At 46.2% G+C, this 22,493-nt stretch overlaps 1 protein-coding gene across 1 annotated transcript; it reads right to left on the bottom strand.

The window, feature by feature from the left end:
• Window positions 1–21: 21 nt before the first annotated feature.
• On the bottom strand, window positions 22–20,177 carry LOC139060335 (arginine-glutamic acid dipeptide repeats protein-like). Its single transcript, XM_070539442.1, has 8 exons — window positions 19,901–20,177; window positions 19,131–19,345; window positions 18,963–18,992; window positions 15,226–15,594; window positions 13,556–13,624; window positions 13,360–13,464; window positions 5,805–6,216; window positions 22–145 (listed from the first exon to the last, which is right to left on the bottom strand). Exons 2-8 carry the CDS (start codon window positions 19,240–19,242, stop codon window positions 22–24), a joined length of 1,221 nt encoding a protein of 406 aa, XP_070395543.1. The 5' UTR covers window positions 19,243–19,345; window positions 19,901–20,177.
• Window positions 20,178–22,493: the final 2,316 nt, after the last annotated feature.

The following is a 22,493-nucleotide window of genomic DNA, read 5'->3' as shown; positions in this document are numbered from 1 at the left end:
GAATGGGACATTTTTTACATCCTATTCAAGCGAGCAATGAATTATGCAGACAAACACGTGCCTGAACATTGCTGCCTGCTTGCATTCACCTTGTCCCTCAGCCGTGGATGGATTGCCAGAATAACTTGCTTGCTTCTTCTTGACTCTTCAAACAGATATATAAGTGAGAACTGAACATATATTAAAGGTCCACACAGATATCAGATAGATATATACAGGGAAGCTTGGGAGGTCAATGGGGAGTTAAAGTGAACAGCTTTCCTTGGCTATATTTTATGTTTTCATCATTGGAGTTTTTCTGCCAAGGGCATGCTCCCTCGCACAACTGAGTTGTGGCACTATAGCTCTTTGAGACGCACCTGCTCTATCATGAAATCTTTGTGGCGCCTGAACATTGAGATACTGTGCTCAATGGTGGAGCTGTGTCATGGTTTTCCTCCACCTGAGCTGATGGTTGCGAGGCATCTTTATCGCTCAAGTCCACTGTGCATCTCTTATTGAGATGTGCTAGTCCAGTGGGATCTTGATAAACGAAAATCACTTAAACAGAACTGTTTCTTAACCCTTTGAGGGTAGATTTTTTTCGCCGTATGTGACCACCCAGGGTTGATTTTTTTATTGCAGATTCCAATTCTTCCTAGGGACTTATTTCAGAAAAACTGTACCGTAATTTTTCAAGGGTGACCGTAAAGTGAGAAAAAGATAATTTGCGTTGGTATATATGTACTCTTCATTCATGAATAACAACAATAAAAAAGGAAATAAACGTGTAAGAATTAAAAATTTGATGCGTTGTTATACACATAGTTCAAGGCTTTGAAAATGCGCACACGACAATATTTCGCAACTTTCACCTGTTCCTGCTCTCACACTAATATTTACGTCCATAGCGTAATCGAACTGCGTAGGTGCGCACACTCAAGAAAACTGTGTGGTTGTGTGTCCACCAAAAAGCGAAATGTGTGATGAACTTCTGCTAATCTTCATCTTATCACTAACCAGAGGCAATTAGTTTGAGCGAGTGTCAAAAAAACAAAAAGAAAGTAACGGAAACTCATGCACGGTGGCATCCTTCCTATGCGCACCCTTGTCAGCACTAAATGAGCGACAAATAAGCGGTAGCCCTTTAAGCGATTAGTAATGAGATAGCCATCAGTTTTGCAAGTGAAAGAAGCCGAAACCGCCCACGGAACAAAACCCAAACCGCTGCCCGCCTGCGCGCCAATGCGCGAGTGGTAGTATGTAGGCACGCGGGGGCAAAGTAGATCTAAAACAAACTATGCAACCAAAACCGAGAGAGGGACGCCAAAAAAATTCCCTGTATTCCCACATAGTGGTAGCACATGACAGAAAAGAAAAAGTTAGGAAATTGGCGCGCTATTTGAATGTACAGACGACACCGTAAATATATGGCATCGACCGTTTTTGGACTTTTTCGCGGTGCCGTATATTTACGTCATTGACCCTCAAAGGGTTAACAGAACACCATCCTCATGGCTGGTTCAGTTTGCATTCACGCAATTGTATTCAGCTTTGACTCTCAGTAAATAGAACTCCTGATAAACAGAACCAATTTCACTGGTCCCTTGAGGTTCCGTTTAAAAAGAGTCCACTGTACTTCGTATTGCCGATTCACCACAGCTTTGCTTAGATCGACTTGCACAGTGCATGCATCTTGGATTATGTTGAGCCAATGGCTGAAGAAGCATCTGGCCTCAGTGAAATGAATGAGCAGAAAAGAAAGGGAAAGTACACAGCTGTTGTAACGCCGTTGTCATGCTGTCATCATACTGTCATGATTTCATTGTCCTCATGCCATCTTGGTCATGATGCCATCATTATTACATCCTCTCCATCATCGTCACATTGTTGTTGCTGTGCTGTTGTTATCACCGTCACTATATCATGCCATGTACAAAACGTGTCGATGATAATTTGCCCTGCCATCATCAAACATCATTAGCGATGTCAGCAGCATACTTCAGCAGTATTGCTAGTGTGTCCATTTGATTTCTGCAGTTTGCATAAGGTACTTGCTTACTTTGACAATCATCTTTGATGGTTTCTGCAAAATTTTTTTCCTGGTTCGCTACCGTAAAGTTTGCTAGTACTAGTAGGGCTGTGCCAAAAAGGGAGCAAGGAAAATTTAAACACACATGACAGCATTCCACCTAACGTTAAGGAATAAGAAAAGAGCAGATTGGGTGAGGGAACAAACGCGAGTTAATGACATCTTAGTTGAAATCAAGAAATGGGCATGGGCAGGACCTGTATTGAGGAGGGAAGACAACCGATGGTTATTAAGGGTTACGGACTGGATTCCAAGGGAAGGGAAGCGTAGCAGGGGGTGGCAGGAAGTTAGGGGGGCGGATGAGATTAAGAAGTTTGCAGGGACAACATGGCCACAATTAGTACATGACCGGGGTAGTTGGAGAAGTATGGGAGAGGCCTTTGCCCTGCAGTGGACGTAACCAGGCTGATGATGACGAAGATGATAGCATTACAAGCACATTCAAGGCATCTGCACAGTTCAATTGTTACCGACAACTAATGCAGGGCTCTGGTAGCCTTGTATGTCTTTGGCATGCCCCTGTGGCCATCTGGGTCATGGTAGTGCTGCTGTGCCACTCGTCCGAGCTGGCACAGGATGATCGTTTCGAAGCTTTCGTTAGAGTCTTCCTTGCTTGGCACATATTTCAACAAAGCTCTGTCAGCATCAAGCACATAGCTCTCCGGCTCATCTGAAGCTGTACCAGCTGCCCTACAGTCTGTGCCTACCGTCGTGCCAGCGGTTTACAGGCGCCCTGCTGACTGCTCTCTCAGGGTCTGTCTCTTCGCCGACACTGAGAACCAGGTTTTGACAGTGAGCATCGCCCTGTTGAGCCTTTATGAGCTCCTCTTTGCTCAATTCAATCTCAAGGGCCAGTCTCACTCCAATGAGATGAACACCTTGTGCTACTCTGTCCTTGTCAAGCCACACTTTCAAGCTATGGCACAAGAAATAAAATTCCAGAACCTAGCTCAGGTGTGGTGGCCAAGCTGCAGCAATCTGCTCACACAGTGTGGGGAAAGTTGCCCAGGCAAACCTGAAACTCAAACCCCCAAACCACTCTAGACAATATGCATTCCTGGGGACAACAGTGCGAGAAAGAAGGCACCTAGAGATTGCCATACATGTACAATGTATATCACTTTATAGTTTCTTTTTTCTCTTATCAAAGCAGTGACCTGAGAATTTGAGGACATTTCATTTGTAACTTTCAAGCTTCAAATAAATTATTAAAATGTGGAATAATAGAGAATGCACAATAATATCTTCGGTAAGGAAGCAGAGTGTTCCCAAGGAATTTCACATGTCTACATTTTGACAGGATCTACCTTACATTTTTTTTTTTTTTGGAGGTGCTGCTGGTTGTTGCTTAAACCACTCACTGGCATGCATTTTCTAGTTTTCAAGCCCTGCCTGAATGAGCGACTGATTCTGAGAACACCCGTCAGGTAGACGGGGTGATGCAAGATAGAGTGAAATGAGTGAAGAACTTGTTCTTGCTGCAATTGGTACTTAACTGAACAACATGTTTACCACTACAAGAACAAACAGAAAGGAATGAAAATGATCACTAGTGTTATTACCGGTGTCATCATTTATGTTGTCTGTGTTTCATATTTGCAGCAGTAACATGTCATTTAAAAATGAGTGAACTGACTTTCTCATCTTTCCAGAAGAGACCCATTTTAGTAATAGCCTGACAGCTACCATAAAAATTTGAATTTAGGCTGGGCTTGATACTGGGCCGCCTGTCAAAATTTGGAAAGTAAAAAAAAAAAGACCTTCTCTGAATGTAAGCTTAATGAAAAGAAGCATTTTACTGTGAAAAGAGCATGAAACATAGTCGAGATTTCGCACTTTTGGAATGCTTGCATTATCACATCGACCGAAAGTTCATCCCATGCAGCCGCAACCCAGTTCACTACCTACGCAAAGTAGACATCTCGAAGGCATGCCAATGTAGACAGGCATCTGAACTTGTTCCGGGCGACATCTAGAGTGTTTGCAATGTCCTTCACCTGTATGATCACTGTCATTATAGACATTCCTGCTTGTTTTCCGAGTCCTGATTAGATCAGCAAATATATTTTTCTACTTTTTGGTATTGACCCTTCTGATGTCAGCAGTGCCTTGCAGTTGCTACCAAACCACATCTTCGGATCCAAGCCAGCTCCCAACTTTCATATATTTTAAAGGAAAGTATTTGCCTACATTAGAGTAAGTGAGGTACTTCTTATGTTTCGACGCTCTTGATAGCAAATTATGTTGCAAACATTGTCGGTGTAATTAGGAGTGTGGTCCAAGCATGTTTGTAGTTTTTGTTGTTGTTAAACAAGAACTCTACAACTCAACTGCTGGGCATGTGCACGTTTTACCGGCTCCTGAGGTCTTCTTTATGGTCAGAGGTGGGCTGATCCCAATCGGATGTCATGGCAGCAGCATTGATGTCACCAAAGACAGCACAGACGTCAGCAAGCTCAGTGTTACTTTCAGAAAGCAAACAAACAAGTGTGCGTCTTTGTAAAAGTTTGTGCACTCCACACTACAAACCATACATCAAAGTTTGATAACCATGCACTATACACACCATGCTTGTTCATTTGAAGTACTGAAACTAGCAGGATGCCGTTTAGTGCAGTAAAAGTAAAGCTTAACAGAACGCATCTACTTGGCAGGCTTGTGCAAATGTGAAATGTTGAAACCATCAGAAGTTGGTTAGTGCCACACACGCACGCACGCACGCACGCACGCGCACACACACACACACACACACACACACACACACACACACACACAGAGTAAACCTCCGAAAATTTGTCTTCGGTTAATTCAATTTTTTGGTTAATTCGATCCTGACAAAAGGTTCCGGCCAGCACCCATGCATTTTTATGAGCCCAAATTTTATTTTAATCCTAAAATTGGCCTTCACTGGATAGATTGAACTTGAACAGTCAGCACACATGCGCCCGACCTCTATGATCACCCCAGTAGTGACCCCTTCAGTGGCAGCGTCTATCTCAGCGGAGCTTGAGGAAATTGAATTCGTCAAACAAATGCCATCTCCCATCGAAAAATGCTTATTTTCAGCCTGCCCAAGGGAGATCTTGAAGCAATAACCAAATCTCTCCAATGTCTAATCATGTTATCTACCCAATTCTAATGCGCGCCTGTATATTTTTCGAGAAAATTGGTCGAAACATTGTCTGCGCGTTGCAATCAGACATGAAACCAAAACTGCCTTCGCGACATTCGTATGCTTTACCGCATAACACATGCTTTACAGCACAACATGAATGTATTGCGGCGAAGTTGAGATGGAAAAAAAAAACAATGTGTGGCGATGCTGACTTTCGGAATCTGGCCGCAGTGGTGGAACACATATTAGACTCTTGCCCATTTTCCTTGCTAAAAAATCGGGTGCGCCTTTAAATTCTACTTTGTTTAAGTGCTTTATTGTCCCTTCTATGCTAGTCTTCGACTTTGGACATACAGAAAGTGGGTGTGCGTTTGATTGAAGAGCATGTTAGAATCGAGCAGATACTAATGCCAAATGAATCAGCAATGTGTCCTGGCATTTTTTTTCATATCTTTTAATCTGACCCCCCCAGAGAAGTCAATCAATTCGTCGTCTGCATAAGGGTTATCAGGTAGTTCTGCTGTCCTGATGTTCACTTCCACATTACACAATGCCTTGTAGCCATTAAGGCCAAATTAAATAAATATGCTGAAATTACTTATGCCAGCTTTGCCATACCTTTTCAAGGATGGAAGACGAAGTTCGGCCCGCAAGACATCCAGAAATTCTTTGCTGACATACTTGGCGGCTTCTGACACAATTTTTTCACGGGTCATGACAGGTCTTGCTGGCCTGTGATACCTTGAGGTGGCACGTAGAAGATGAGACCTCGCTACCCAATAATGGCGCCTCCTCCTTTTTTTATCAATTGGCAGTAGCTCCTTGGGCACCTTACTTGCAGAGTCGTTACAAATGTCCGACGACTGCTGGGATTGGCAACGGAGTAGGGGAGCAGTCACTTGCCCAGTACTGGGATGCCTGGTCAAATATATGCACTGCTGGTCTTTTTGAAGTAAAGGGGGGCGACCACGCTTTCTGGGCGCTTGAACCTGATGCTGCTGTGCGGTCCCCTGACTTTTGATTGGTTTGCCTGAAAAAAAAGATTTTGTCAGAGCACTAGAAATGCGAGAACAAGTGCAAAAACAAATATGCATCCCGAATCACATGCGAGTCTGTATATCTAAACAATCTGCAGTACTAAAACAGATACGAGAGTATAAACATACCTACTATTATTGTACTTAATCAGTCACTCACTCTACGCAGGTGACACCTCAGAGTGAGAACCTGATCAGTTAAGTTATGGGGTTTTACATGCCAAAAGCACTTTCTGATTATGAGGCACGCCGTAGTGGAGGACTCCGGAAATTTCGACCACCTGGGGTTCTTTAACGTGCACCTAAATCTAAGTACAGGGGTGTTTTCGCATTTCACCCCCATCGAAATGCAGTCGCCATGGCCGGGATTCGATCCCGCGACCTCGTGCTCAGCAGCCCAACACAGAAGAACCTGATCAGATCAAGTGTAGCTTAAGAAGAAGCTTTAGCTCAATCAAAATACCAAAGAAAACATATTTCTCCGCAATTACTGCGCCAAGGTTCATCAAGTTTGTTGCATCTAAAAGAAAAAGTTAGTCTAGCGATGGTAGGAAGTGGGTTTCTTATTTCTGCCGTCAATCTTTGCCTACAAGATTTTATCTGTGCCCCAAAGATTCTATCTTTGTCTCACAGTCTATCTATGCCTTCACATTGTCAAAACCTTCAGCCACTTCTGCCAATGATGCTAACGGCAGAAGTGGCAGAAGGTTCCGACAGTTCCTCAAGGTACGGGGCCTTTGACGGCTTTGAGTGAAGAGCAGTAAATATGTACATATTGGTTTACTGCATTTAAGAGGAGCGTATGCTGAAGATGTTTTTCAGCTAGAATTTGTGGCCCATAAAAATTATATTTATGGAGATTTAGCGCCCCAAAATGTCTAAGTTAGGCATTTCGCAATAAGTGTACATGCTTTTATCGCTCCATTATGCCAAATAATTAATGGGTGAGACCTTGTGAATAATGGTGGTTTCCAATAAAATAATTTCGGGTTAACTGTTCACTAAGTCAATTGCATTAATATTGCTACGGAATAGTATTTCCAATGACGAAGAGGCGAGCAGTAAGGAGACGACGATGACGATGATTGGAGGCTAGCGCGAGCTGTTGCCTCTTGGACAAGTGCGGCGTATTACATTGTAAATATACTTGCATACAGCTTTCCATCTGCGTCTTCTTACATAATATGTATGGTGGAGGCGGACATTCCCTGTACCTCGTCACGGAGCTTCACAGTGGAAGGTACGTCGAGCCTTCCTTCATGGCTCCCGGCGATGGCAACTCGACTCCGCCGGCTCTGACACCTGCTGCCACATCGACGACCTACATCACTCTCTCTGCTCCCCGTGATCCTGGTGTATTCTCGGGCAAAGATGGGGAAGACGTCGAGGACTGGATCAGCCTGTACGAACACGTCAGCCGCAATAACCGGTGGGACCCTACTATCATGTTCGCCAACATAGTTTTTTACCTCGGTGTCACATCTCGAGTTTGGTTTCAGACGCACGAAGATGGGCTTACCAGTTGGGATTCACTGAAGCAAAAGCTCCGAGACTTGTTCGGCAACCCCTACGGTCACCAACTTGCTGCGCAGAAGGCGCTATTCCGGCCGGGTGCAGACGTCAACAGAGCCCTATGTCACGTACATTCATGACGCACACATGACTGAGTCAGACACGGTATCCCACATCCTCAAAGGCATTGCCGATGATGCCTTCAACTTACTCGTATTCAACAACGTCGCGACGGTGGATGCAGTTATAAAAGAGTGCCGCCGCCTGGAACTCGCTAAAAGCCGACGTATCGACCAGCAGTTTGCCCGTTTGCCCAACACCCCAGCGACATCTTCCTGTGCTGACGTTCCTCGTCCCAACAACACTGGCGATATTACCAGGATCGTCTGGCGTCATATTGAGGCCGCCTATCCGGCTGCCTTCGTCTCCAGCCCCAGCAATGCACCTGCAGTCACGGTTTCCCTGATCCAAGCAGTTGTCCGCCAGGAGTTCGAAAACATGGGTCTTCACACCATGTGCTCGGCCCATCGCCCTGATACCCACTCGGATTCTTTGATTCCGCCCTGTCCCACATCTTCTTACCCAACACGTTTCCGCAACCCATCTGAATGGCGCACTGATGACGACAAGCTGATTTGTTTTCACTGCTATCGAATCGGGCACATTTCTCGCCACTGTTGCAGTCGCTGGAGTTCCCCGACCCGGTCTACTTATACTGCCTATTCTCGTTCCCCAGGTGGCCCTTCTCGTCCCTATGCCGCACGCTCCGATAATGCCGCCACTGATTCTCCTGCGCCGAACCGCCCCTATTCTCGTTCACCTGCGCCCCAACGACGAGAATCTCGCTCTCCCCAGCCCTATCGCTTCTTTTCGCTGACTCCCTTTGGACGCCTCTCCCAGCCGGAAAACTAGATGATGCAGCGCCTCGAGGTGACGCTGCATTTCTCCCTACGCCACCAAATCCTCTACTGACGTTGCCCACTCATCTGAACTTTCTTGACGTGCAAGTTGACGGTGTTTCTGTATCTGCTCTTATAGACACTGGGGCGCATTTGTCGGTAATGAGTGCTGACCTTCGTAACCACCTGAAGAAAATAATCACACCCGCCATGACGCCTGTTGTCCGTGTCGCCGATGGCGGAACAGCCCCCGTAATTGGTATGTGTGCCGCCCATGTCTCCTTTGCCGACCACTCCACAATCGTGCTATTCACAGCCATCACCCACTGTCCCCAGGACATCATCCTCAGCTTAGACTTCCTCTCCGCACATTCTGCTCTCATCGCTTGTTCCGCCAGTACTCTCCACCTTGACCTGCCTGTTCTGGATCCCGCTGAACCACACCCCAGTCGCCTCAGTTCCGTCGACTTCGTTGGCTTGCCACCTTCGGCACTGACTTACGTTAACTTAGTGTCATCCCCACCAGTGCCCGACAGTCACTACATCGTGGCTCCTATGCAAGACGTCCTACTTACACACGGGATCACAGTACCTCATACCGTTTTATCTATTATGGCGTATTGCGTCTGCCTGCCAGTGGTCAATATTGGCTTGACGACACAAGTGCTGCCACGCCGGTACCCCAACAATACGTCTTTGGCCCAGCTTTGCTCATTCGAGGATCACTCAATAGCATCTATTGCAGTAGACGGCAACTTGTACCATCGCCGACTTACAGAAAATGATTGCGCCCGACATGCCGTCCGAGCACGCTCGTGAGCTCTACCACATTCTGTTTTCTTACCACGATATTTTTTACTTTAACGATCGTCCTTTAGCTCAAACTACAGCTGTTAAACATCGCATTAATACTGGCGATGCCCCTCCTATTCATCGCCGCCCGTATCGAGCGTCACCGGCTGAGCGTCAAGTTATTCACGTAGAAGTTCGCAAAATGCTTGTCAAGAACATCATAGAACCGTCATGTAGTCCATGGGCGTCACCTGTTGTACTGGTAAAAAATAACGATGGCTTATGGCACTTTTGCATGGATTATTGGCCCCTTAACAGGGTTACCAAAAAGGACATGTATCCCCTACCCCGGATTGATGACGCCCTTGACTGCCTCTACGGTGCTCGCTAATTCTCCTCTATTGACCTGCGCTCCGGCTACTGGCAGATTGCCATGGACGATCTCGACCGCGAGATGACTGTTTTTGTAACACCTGACGGTCTTTATCAATTCAAAGTGATGCCGTTCGGTCTATGTGATGCCCCTGCCACTTTTGAACGCATGGACTCCCTTCATCATGGTTTCAAATAGTCCACGTGCCTGTGCTCCTTGGACGACGTTATAGTATTCTCCCCAACGTTCGCTACACACCTTGAGCGCCTCTCAGCAGTCCCGGACGTTTTTCGTTGAGCCGGTCTGCAACGGAATACGTCGAAGTGCTAATTCGGCCGTTGCCAGATTACCATCCTTGAGCCTCTCGTTGACGCGAACGGAGTGCAACCAGACCCAGGCAAGATCCATACTGTTACGCACTTCCCTGTTCCGAAGTGTGTCAAGGATGTGCGCAGCTTCATCGGCCTTTGTTCGTACTTTCCCCGTTTCGTCAAAATTTCGCGGCCGTAGCATGACCGCTAACCGAGCTTTTGAAAAAAAGACGCCCCTATCCAGTGGGGCGATAACGAGGCCTCTGCATTCTCGCATCTAATTGGCCTTCTCACAAGGCCTCTCGTTCTCGCCCATTTCAATCCTTCTGCTCCTGCCGAAGTCCGTACTGATGCCAGCGGTCACGGAATTGGCGCAGTACTGGCATAATGCCAGCGCGGCAACGACCGTGTTATCGCTTACATCAGCAGGCTCCTCTCACCCTCCGAGCGCAACTATTCCATCAATGAGCGTGAGTGTCTGGCCCTAGTTTAGGCGGCTGCGAAGTTCCGCCCATATTTATATGGCCGACCCTTTTCTGTTGTCACAGACCATCACGTGCTTTGCTGGTTATGCTAATTGAAAGATCCTACAGGAAGACTTGGTTGCTGGGCCTTACGCCTCCAAGAATATTCGCATACTGTCACCTACAAATCTGGCCGACTACACAAGGGCGCTGACTGCCTGTCTCGTTACCCGGTAAATGAGCCTGACGCTGCCAACAGTAGTACTGCCAACAGCATTTTCTCTGTGCCTGCCTTCGCTAACATCACCGATGAGCAGTACCGCGACCTATCGCTGCGAGCACTCATCGAGCATCGGCGCTCTACACCTACCAACGCATCCGTTCGCCGATATGTCCTCCAGGGTAACATTCTATACCAAAGGAACTTCCTCCCTGACGGATCTGATCTTGTCGTGCCAAAACATCTACGACAGATTGTGCTCTTTAAGATGCATGACGCACCCACTGCAGGACATCTTGGGGTAACCCGCATGTACGACCGCATCCGCCACCGCTTCTATTGGCCTGGTTTCGCTCGCTCCATCCGACGCTATGTTGCTGCCTGTGATACCTGCCAGCATCGGAAAACATCTCAGGTGCTACCTGCTGGTCGTCTCCAGCCGATCACTGTCCCTGTGGAACCGTTCTTTCGTGTTGGATTAGACCTCCTCACTCCCTTTCCCACGTCATCCCCTGGGAACAAATGGGTAGCCGTCGCAACTGATTATGCCACCCAATATGCTATCACGTGGCCACCAGTTGTGCCACTGACGTCGCGGACTTTCTCTTGCGTGTCTATCTTAATTCATGGCGCCCCGCGACAGCTGCTTACTGACCGTGGTCGTAACTTCCTCTCGTAAGTTATCGCTGACATTGTGCGTTCCGGCTCTACTCAACACAAGCTGACTACCTCATACCATCCTCAAACCAATGGCCTGACAGAGCGTTTAAACCATACTCTTACCAATATGCTGTCCAAGTATGTTTCCAAGGGCCACCACGACTGGGACGTTGTCCTTCCTTACGTCACATTTGCTCATAATTCTTCCCAGCACGACACCGCCGAATTTTCTCCATTTTATCTACTCTACGGTCGCGAACCGAACTTGCCCCTTGACACGGCACTTCCTCCTGCTGCGATCCCAACAAGCGAGTATGCGCGCGACGCCATCGCCCTCGCCGACAATGCACGCCAGCTTGTCCGTGCTCGACTGATGGACTCGCAAACCACTCAGCAGCATCAGTACAACGCCTGCCACCGTGACGTACAGTTTTCGCCTGGTGCGCTCGTGCTCCTGTAGTCGCCCTCTCGTCACGTCGGACTTTCAGAAAAGCTCCTTTCGCGATACACAGGGCCCTACCGCGTGCTGCGCCAGGTGATGCCTGTGACGTACGAAATTGCTCCTGTGAGCTCAACCTCGTCCTTTACTCTGGCATCTAGTGATGTCGTGCACGTCAGTAGGCTCAAGGCCTACTACACTGCTTCCGAGTCCAGCCTTTAGTCGCTCGGGGACGCTTTTGCCGCCGAGGGGAGTGCTACGGAATAGTATTTCCAATGACGAAGAGGCGAGCAGTAAGAAGACGATGACGACGATTGGAGGCTAGCGCGGGCTGTTGCCTCTTGGCCAAGTGTGGCGTATTACGTTGCAAATATACTTGTATATATTTTTTCATCTGCGTCTTCTTACACAACAATATGTATAATTAAATGCTACACAAATAGGCAGTTAATTGTCCTGGTAAAACGTGTATAGGGAATTTGGCTAAGTTCAGTGCCTCGCCCCCATTTTATCTCAAGGAGGATATTCGCATAATTTGTCGCTATATCTAAGTGGACACCAAAGAGCTTATTAGCGAGCCATCCAGGCATATTAATGCTTCTTTTCTAACCAAAGCAATGTGGTGCTGTTTTATTTTGCCTTTTGACATTCTTACCACTGACTCACCACCGGAGGAGGTAATTTACAAGGCGCTCAATATGGTGAGGAGGCCTGTCATAATAATCTATACACTATGATGGGGCCCCTTTTTATTCTATCGCATGTTATGCACACAGAAACGCGCTAGTTAGTGGTTGGCTTGTCTCACTGGGGCACACAGTAACAACATATGAATGCATCATTCTTCATTGGTCTGCAGACAGTAAAGTGGCATCTACCTAATGCCCCCACATCCCTCTCCCTAGGCTAAGCACTGGGTCGATTCGCTCCCAATTGTGGTGGTGAAGCATAGGACAAAAGAACACTCACTGCAGCATTACAGAAAAAAGAAGAAAGAGAGGTAACATACTCAGAAGAAAACTTTGCCAATGACGTGATTTGATCTGGGGAACCCACAATTTAAAGTGAGGGGGTCCAACACTTTTGCAGTGTCATGAAACTAGACTGAAAGGCCCACTATTAGATAGGTTCTGCACTGGCTCCTGTTACTCCATCACTACAGTGTTATGGCTATAGTGAAGGGCCCCCTCACATTAGTCAGTTCCAATTCACTAAAGCTATAGTTAAAAAAATTCACATGGAAAACATCTAGGAGCAACAAATACAAATACAAGACAGACGAAATTTGAAGGAAGTTATCCTCATCATTGCTGAGCAACTTTTCACTAAAGATGGAGTATTTAGGGCCACAACCTGGCAACTTCATGCAACAGAGTTAACACTCTTTTAAATGCCCCTACGATGAGCATCGTGACACTTCAGAGCTTGATTTTGAACAGCGTCAATGGAAAGAAGCAAAATCATACCGTTAGGATCCGTCTTGCCATGCTGTAGTATACACTGTCCGGGCTGTTTGCAAATGGCTGAGTGTGCAATTGAAGCAGACACTAGTTCCTCCAAATACAGGACAGCTGAAAGAGCAGGGAAGTAGCCTCACTTTGGGTGATATTGACTGTGCATTTGCTGCAACACACAAATGCACACATAGAGCGACAAACTCACTTTTGCAGTATGCATGGTCGTAGTGGTCATAAGGCGCTGATGTGTCATCTAAGTGCTTGTCTTCGTGTTCTGCACAAGAACGATATCACATTACCTTAACGACAATCGCACACTTTAATGTACACAGGGAACTTGAAGTGGTTTTGAAAATGGAAGTTTTGTGGTATTTCGGGAAGCTGTCAAAGTATTACCAAACTCCTCAAATCATTTTCTCAAAAGTATGTGTCCCTCCACTCATGCAGCAAGTACAGCTAGTTCAGCAGAGGACAGGATGAAAGGAGAACTGCCAGAAGTGGGGTGAACATGAGGGTCACGCGAGCCTTCCACCAAGCTCCCCGGGTTGGGAACAGTTGGTCGCACATATTTTTCGTGCTCTCAGCAATGACATCTTGTGGGAAAAAAGTGTGCTTAATAAGCACATATTTTTCAGTAATCACCCTGTTTCTGGCATAGCAAGGTTGTAATGAGTGCGCTTTGGGCAGCATTTCACTGTGCGATTACTACAAGTGGTCCTGGCGGTATGGTATTTGATTTAATGACAATAATTCGAATACGTTTTGCCACTGTGCTGAAAAAAAAGAGAACTTAAACTCTACTAAAACAGTAGTAGTTCATCAGCAGCTGTTACCACTAAAACTTATTGCTATGAAATGAGCATGACTACAATTTAACTTGGTCACAAATGCAGCTCGTGGTATTGGCTGGGAGAAGCGCAGATTCACGCTGCAGTTCTGATTTACAGTTGACCAGGATAATGCTAGGCTAGCATAAAGTTGTTCTTTATCGCTACCACAACAGCCACACAGGCACTGCTTGGTGATCCCGCTGCTCCTATTGGAATGCACACCATGAAGTAGCTATAGCGCAAATAACATGGCTGGTGTCTGGCAAGGCAAATGTGGGTTACAACACAGCAAAATTGTTGCTGGCACCAGTAACCCTTGCTAAAGGTAATTCTCGCTAAAGGTACAAATACGCCAGTAGAAAGCTCCCTGCAATGGCGTGCCACGCTCTGGCGCAAGAGCTTATGGCGAGTTTTGGACAGAACGCAATATAAACAATCACCACAATGCTGGCAGCTGAGGGCCAGCAGCCACTGTGTATTGTTCGCTTCGATCCAAGAGTGTACTGGATGGTGCTTATTAAAAAATTACTGCCAATGGTGACAAGAATGCAGTTTTTGCCACCAGTTACTACGTGCTCCACACTATAATATAAACCCATTTCGGTTTTTGTACTAAGGAGGACGATGCATCATGATGTCACGATATATTAGCTCGCCTCACTACTGCTAGTGATGCAGCTGCCACGCACAAACACAGCCAGAATAAATGCATGCAGCCCTCTCTTATACTTTTTTTTATGATCAACGTCATCATACCTAGCCTCATTGCTACACAATGTCAGCAAGCTTTGCTCTGTGTCGTGATGCAACAATAGTGTCAACGATGTCAGGTTTGTAGTTTTCAAGTCCAATTGCAGCATCAAATTTAAGTAGCGTTAAGCATTTCCCAACCTTCATAATCGCCAAGTGTCATATTTACACAATTTTGAGAAGTATGTAGCAAACATTCTGCAATTTCGAAAAAAAAAAAGAGAGTCAGTAGGCACTTAAAGTTTGTCCTTAGCATATCCTTTACAGTTGTTTCAAATGTCAATGTGACACATACCATGGACATCCTCTGGACCTTTCAATGGTTGCTGCGAGAGCACCTCTGAAGAGCCGCTGAAATCTTCTGTCTTCGGTGTCAACGGTGTGAATGCACTAGAGGTGATGGCAGGGGACAAAGGTGCAGCTGAGGATGGAGGTTCAGCAGAGGATGGAGGTTCAGCAGGGGATGGGGATTCAGCCAACGATGGGAGTTCAGCAGGGGATGGAGGTGCAGCAGGGGATGGGGGTGAAGCAGGGGATGGGGGTGAAGCAGGGGACGAAGGGGAGGCAAGGGATAGCGATGCAGCTGGGAACGACGATTTAAGAGGAGGTAAGGAAGGTAAAGAGATTGTGTGGGGTGGAACACTGGCTGAAGACAAGTGTTGACCTGGAAAATGAGAGCAATGCAAGCAAAGTGCATATAACATACTGCATTTTAAATAGAGAAATGTGTGCACTATCATACACTAACAATGTGCCGATTCAAGCTGGACCGTGCTAAGTAGACTGATTTTACGAGTTACACTCGATAAGATGGTGGCATAGGATGATACCATTGTGTCAGTACTATAGCCTCAGAGGTTTAATGGCACAGTGGAGGTTCAACCACAGTGCTAGATTTCAGTACAGTTCAAAGGATGAAAAGAAGATGCAATGAGGGCATGGAACTGGGAGAATTTGGCAGTGATAATCTTGTTATACAACTGCAACAAAAGATTTTACTTGGAAAAGTTGCATGAGAAGTTACTTCACAATAATTAGTAGACACATTCTGCATCTTTTAAAAAGAGGCACTCCGGCATCCCTTTAACACGTGTGCTGTTGTTTTTCAATGTGAATGAAATGACTGAATTTGTTTAAGAAAACAGTGATTAGTCGACCTGCCTGCAGATGATTAAGGGGTGGATAAAAGGTAGTGTTGGTATCTTTCACAATGCAAAGGCACAGAATATACTGACGAGTCAGTTCTTGTTTACGTTACTTGAGCATTCATTCTTTCTTTCATTTATGCCAAATGTTGTACGCATGGTCATACATATCAAGGAACAACGAAAGGAAATACTGCCGAGTTTTATAATCATACACAGCACATTCACATCTGCTGCACCGATGTGGGGTTTATAACTTGAATGTGAAACAAGCTTTGCAAGAAAGAGTTAACTAGCGAAAAAACTACACATGACTTCTAACATTTTCGTCCCAACTGAAAACCCCATGAAGGTAAAAGGTCAAATAAAAAAAAAAAACAGGGTGCTGCAAATTCATGGGAACTTGTGGCTCCAATAATACTGTGGTGGAAATCAATGACAATTTTATCAGCATGATAATGCACAAACATGCAGTTTTCATTTGTGCCCATGATGCATAGAGGGGTGCAATTCTCTTTCTCAGGTGAGACAACAAGGAGAGGTACAGGCAAATGCCAGAAAACGAGGGGACAAAGTGCTATGCCAATTGCAAAAAACCATTGCAAGAAAAATGTGCGCAGCTTGCACTAGTGGTGCAAGGCTGGAGTCAACAGCGAAGCTTGTGATCACGTAGCTTTTATGTGGCTTGCCCATGTTGTTTGTACATTTTGCGAGGTAAGGCAAGGTTCTGCTAAGTTGTTGGTAGAATCGGCTAAGTCATTTCTAGGTTTTGAGAGGTTACGGTAGGCTTGGCTAAGTTGTTTCCATGTTTTGCGAGGTTATGCTAGGTTTTGCTTAGTTGTTGTCTCGGCGGGCTTGACACTGGAAGTTTTTGAGTAGTCGCAGGGCAGGATCGCTTTCTCAGCGACGTCGAGTGTTTAGGCACCGACTCTCGCGTTCCCTGGACTGAAACTTGGGGTCCTCAACTTGGCATCACTTCTTCTCAGCTACAGCTTCGGTGCGGTGATCCGGATCAGCTCGGCGGCGACACATCACCTCTCGCTTGACAGTACGGCGCTCTTCCTGGTAAGCCACTTCTTTTTCGGGTGTCCGGATTTTCTTTGGTCTTCCCATGGTAGCAGCATGTACGCACGGAGTAGAGGAGGTGAGAGGTGTGTCACCTCCTCTACTCGGAACAGCCGGTGCGGAACACTTTTACTTGCCTGTGATGTCATGACTGCGCCCTACGCGCACAAGGCGAGGAGGTTGCGTGGCTCGGTGCTCTCACAGGTGGTTGCTAGGCAACGCAAGGCGGCGCACAGCTGGGCTGAGTTTTCTGGTAACGCTCCACAGTGGCACTAAAGCTTAAACAGCTCCGCTGTTAAAACTTGATTCATTTTGTCTTTTCTATGTGTGTTTATTCCAGAGACAGCAGTGCACGATCAACTTGGCCTTGAAACAACAAATAAGCGAAGTGGTCACATCATCACAGTCGGGTCAGATGGCACAGCAGCGGAGCAGTAGCAGTGATCTGCTTTCTGCTTCCAACGTGAATGTTTAGCACAAGTTCATCAGCATTCCTGTGAGCAACTATGTGCGACTTGTTTAGAGTACACGGGTTTGAATAGAGTGGCCTGTAAACACTGCCTGTCCAATGAATCATTGCGCACTACAATAAATGTAGTCTGCCAGCGAGCAGTGAATCGCCTTCTTTTGTCACTGTGCCTTGTTTTAGAGTACCCATCAACTTCCAGCAACAGGTAAAAGTATTTGTCAAGTGTATGAACCATTATATGTCAGATAGCAGAAGGACATACGCTTGTGAACATGAGTGCTAGGCAGGCTCCTGTCTGCTGAAGGGGCTGTACAAGCTAGCAGAAAAATAGCCTCGTCACTTTGTTCTATAGTTTCACTTTTTTACCAATAATTTCAGCTTTTTGACATTCAAAGCGCAGTGCAACTGAACAAGTCTACTTTTGAAAAGCAAGTAAGCACTCACACATGTATTGCACCTGTGCCAACTTTTCTCCGGCATACAACAATAAAAAGTATAAGTAGACAACATTACATAAATAGTGCCAGGTACAGCAGTGAACAAAAGTAAAAGACATGCCAGCGCAACCTGGTGCCTTGCCACTCAAGCTCTCATGATGTAGATTCTGGTGCAGAGCGGTGAATTCTACGCAAACCGCCACTGCCTGCCAAATGTACCTCAGTGAGAGCCCGCTGCAGCAGCTGCTTGAGTAGAATTCATGAAGCAACAGTGAACATACTTCGGAAAAAGCGATTGGATATGCCAATAAATGATACAAATGATGTTACGCAATCTTGAGTGGCGCAGCGCAGGTTGCAGTGGCGTGCTCTTCAGCAAGCGCTCACAGGGGTTTGTCACTTTTAGTCACCACTGTACATGCGACTGTTCTGGTCGAACCGCTTGCTGATTCAAGTTTCACGCACAGCCAACACTTCGTGATGAGTGCATTTTAATGCCAAGTTTGGGTTCATTATACACTTTTTTCACACACCAAAAATAGGAATTATATGTCACCTGTGGCGATGCCAGAGGAATCTTGCAGAATTCGTGCGAAATGGACCATCTGTCATTGTTAGGGTGAAACTACAAGATCATGAGCAAAACAAGGTATGCACCTTGCTTTATTAATGCAGTGATAACCTGTGCCACAGTTCTGTTCCCTTAAATTCTATGCTTCCTGTATGGCACTGCTGCAGGTGAAACAAACTTCTTGTTTATTCTAGATGAAACAAACCAATAAGGCGCTCACTGCAAAGTGCAACTTGTGTGCAAAATTTGAGTCTGCACCAGCCTGCAGTTCAATCAAAAGAATCATGTACGCCTGTCGCTCCTATACATGCGACATTTAGTATACGTCTATGCCCAAAAACTTACCATCTTGTCCCACTGGTCCTTTATAGAACTCTGGAAGAGAGAGGGAAAAATGTTTTTAAATGTGTGTGTGCGCATCTTCCCAAGCAATTCAGGTGAGAGGCGCAGTTGCAGAAGATGATAAAATCTACATGCGATTCCACACGATCTTGAGAGATCTGCTGAACTTACTTGGTGGAACAAATGGTCTCAGTTCCGGCTCGTACACAGGGACGGTAGGTATTGCACATCTTTTAAGCCTCCTCCTGTAGCCGCACGATGTCGGCCCTGGTTTCAGGACCATGTCAGGTGTAAAATGACGGCCACACAACCTGAACGTGACCAGTTGCTCGTCTGTAACATCCTTGAGCCTCGGAGAGTTTGCGTATTCGATCCAGTCATTGGCGCTGCACGGAAAAGTGGCCAATAAGTACTGTGAAACGAGTTTTGAAGAAATTGCACGTTGCACGCAGTAATTCCCAGTATATCATATGAACTACGCTGTCTACTATACATAAAGTTTTGATTCACGCACGGGAAATTTAACGGACAGCCGATAGTAGCCTTTTTGATAAGGTAAACTTGCGAACACGCAGGTGCTGCAAACCAACAGGCCAAGAATCCATTCGATGATGCTCATTTAAAGAGAAGACTGCCTTTTATCAGTAACACAGATTTGATAGCATAGAAATCAGACGACTTGTGCACTGTCGCACTGCATTTCGTGCAAATAGTACGGCATGGAACTACGAAGTTCGCTTGCAGTACGAACGATCAACGGTAGTCTGCCGAGGAGAAAGGGATCGCTCTTGCCCGTGCGGCATGACAGGTATCTTTAGATGCAATAGGATGTTTCACATGCACTAAACCACCGCAACCGACACGAAGGACTTTTTCACATTATCTCATGCACGCAAAATGAAATGAACGTGAATAAAAAGGCAAAAGACACTGCTACTTGCGGTTTGTAGGGAACCTGAAGAAGGAAATGCCGCTTTCAGGTTCCGAACGTCTTCGGCACCAGACCGCCGCGCATCTAGTCCCCGAAGGCATTACTAGAAATAACATGCAACTAATTCACGCTGACCAAACTGTTCAGCATCCGTCTAAATTAGCCCCCCAACTCTTGTCAAACACTTGTCACTTCTGCTCTTGACCCCGCTGGGATTTTAAAGTCAAAAGCACAGACCATGGTTAGGTGGCTAGAGTGGCAAGGTTTTCTAGCCACCCTAACCATAGCCTGCAATGCGCAGCTGGCCCGATTTAGAGCCAGTGATTTTGCGCAATAACATTTTCCCAGCTGTTTTTGCCTGAGTACGGAGAAAAACGTTAGCACTCAGAAAGCTAGTTTTGTTGCATATTTAAAAGCGCAGTGATTAATTTGTAACAGTGACAAACGATAGCCCAATCTAACACTACATAGCCTTCAAGATTTAATACGCAGGTTAGCGCAATCTCAGAGGCCCTAATACCTACAAGCTTGTTTTGTTCTTTCTGTGCCAGATGGCGACACTAGATCTATGATTTGGGGGGTTCTAAACATGACGTTTATGACGTGTACTGCTTGCTTTCGGCGCATGCAGTCAGCAAACGTACAGTTTAGCAAAAGCATATTTTGACACAGCGCGAAACGTAACACGGACACAAGAAGGCACATACAGAAATACAACACGCAGCTATACCAGCAAAAATGTTTATTTTCAAAACCAGACCGCTTTTATACCACACAAGGTTGTGCCAGTTGTACCACATATATCAAGTGGAAGCACTCAGAAACATGCGCTATAATAGTAATACTACGGAACCATACTTATGACCCGCGATAACCTACTAACAAATTGTCACCGCTTACGCAGGAAATCCGACTCCTTAGAACAACGCTATCGACGGCTTGCTAATGCACAATTCACCAAGTGTGTGCTCTGCCTCAACAATTAATCGGCTGTAATGACGGTTTTGTCAAACAGCGATCGGCAACGACATGCTCGGGTGTGGAGGGGAGGATGCCACCAGGCTGCAGCTTTTCTGTTTTGTTATTGTGCTCTCTCAATGGGATATTTATTAGTGTTACGTTTCGCGCTGCATCAAAAGTGTTCCTGATGCTTCACCAACAAGCCCCCACTGCCACCTTTTATACTAGATTTTGTTACCCAGAGAGAGCCGTCACTGGGTCATGAATTAGGTCTAGAAAACAGATTTGCGCTAGGTTCAATGTGCCATCAACCAAAAAATGCATCAACCATCGCCTCCTCTGTTGTTCTTATAGAGGAAGCGATTTATCAACGCTTTTGCGTTACCTACACGACACAAATGTATCATATTGGCGGCGAGGAGTTACGGAGTCGCCATCTATCGGAAACGCCTCGTTGGCGTAGTATGAGGGATCACGCAGCGCGCTCCTCATAGGTTTTGCTGTCAGCGCTCACTGAAAACACCACGCGCGAGCTCTCCCGGACATTTCTGTAAGTACTTTGGAAACGAGAGAAGTTTCTTACTGTCTAAATAATAATCTTGGGCAAACTGAAAACACACAATCGTTTACAGACGCTATCTCGTTACCGAATACGTACAGTGAACGCCATTGCGCGCGGTCGCCGCGATGGATCTCCCGAACCGGCTTCTTGCGTGAAAGGTAGGTAAACGCTGAGAGCAAACTATGTGAAATATGTTCTTATAGTGTTCGTATAACTAAATGGAGCGTAATAGAACGAAGCCTCAATGCAGCGACCGCGCAGATTCGCCGCGACCGACTGCGCGTCTGCATGCTTGCCCGCGCACTGTTTCGCTTTCTCCGCGCACGCGTTTTCGCACCGTGCCATGAGCTTTAGGCCGCAGAATATGAGCATTTGACAGTATACAAGCAACCATTGTTGCATGGGCGCTATCAGAGCTGTTCAAAAATAATTTCATTGTTGAGACTTCGACGCCTACGGGGACTGTGATGTGCCGTCGCGACGATTGAATCTTTTTTCTTCTTCTAAATTCTTTGACCATTCAATATTATTTCTCGAATTGCGTCGCACTGTATGTTTATCGATGTTCTCAGCGTGCAATTTCCCGCTGCTCCTTTTTTTTGTAATCCAGTGCAGTAATTCATAACACAAATATGACCATATGGCATGCTTTTTTTTTTTTCAATGTGCTTCTTACCGCGGCCTTTCCACTCCACTGAACTTGCCAGTATCTATAGCATCGACAAGTTCATAGATCAAACCGTCATGACATTATAGTCGGGCAGCGGACTCGGGCGAGCGTCTCAGTGCGCGTTTTCAGAACATCGCAGACCGGGCGCCGTAGCAACGGTGTACGAATACACTTCTTACACCGTGGCCGTAGCAGAAATCTTCCTTGCGTCTGTGCTTGCCGCATATCCGAGTTGTAGCCGATGGCTGTTAGCCGGTTTTATGTTTCGCGAGCCAAGCTTCACGCAGCTTCTTGTCCTGCGGCTACGTGTGAATAAGGCTGACACCGGCCTCCGTTACGTGCGTCCGGCCCTGCGGAACCGAGCAGTAGCCTACCATGTTGCGTGCCTTCAAAGGCAGCCACTACCTATTG

This window comes from Dermacentor albipictus, chromosome 5 (assembly GCF_038994185.2).
Source record: "Dermacentor albipictus isolate Rhodes 1998 colony chromosome 5, USDA_Dalb.pri_finalv2, whole genome shotgun sequence".
Lineage (NCBI taxonomy): Eukaryota > Metazoa > Arthropoda > Arachnida > Ixodida > Ixodidae > Dermacentor > Dermacentor albipictus.
The sequence above is the reverse complement of the archived record's forward strand: the minus strand, read 5'-3'. Positions and strand labels throughout refer to the sequence as shown.

Coding starts and splice junctions, on each gene's coding strand:
- LOC139060335 (XM_070539442.1), bottom strand. CDS start 19,242: ATGGTCCTGAAACCAGGGCCGACATCGTGCGGCTACAGGAGGAGGCTT. Junction 18,993..19,130: donor GAGACCATTTGTTCCACCAA/GTAAGTTCAGCA, acceptor TCTCTCTTCCAG/AGTTCTATAAAGGACCAGTG. Junction 13,625..15,225: donor AGGTCCAGAGGATGTCCATG/GTATGTGTCACA, acceptor GTTCTTGTGCAG/AACACGAAGACAAGCACTTA.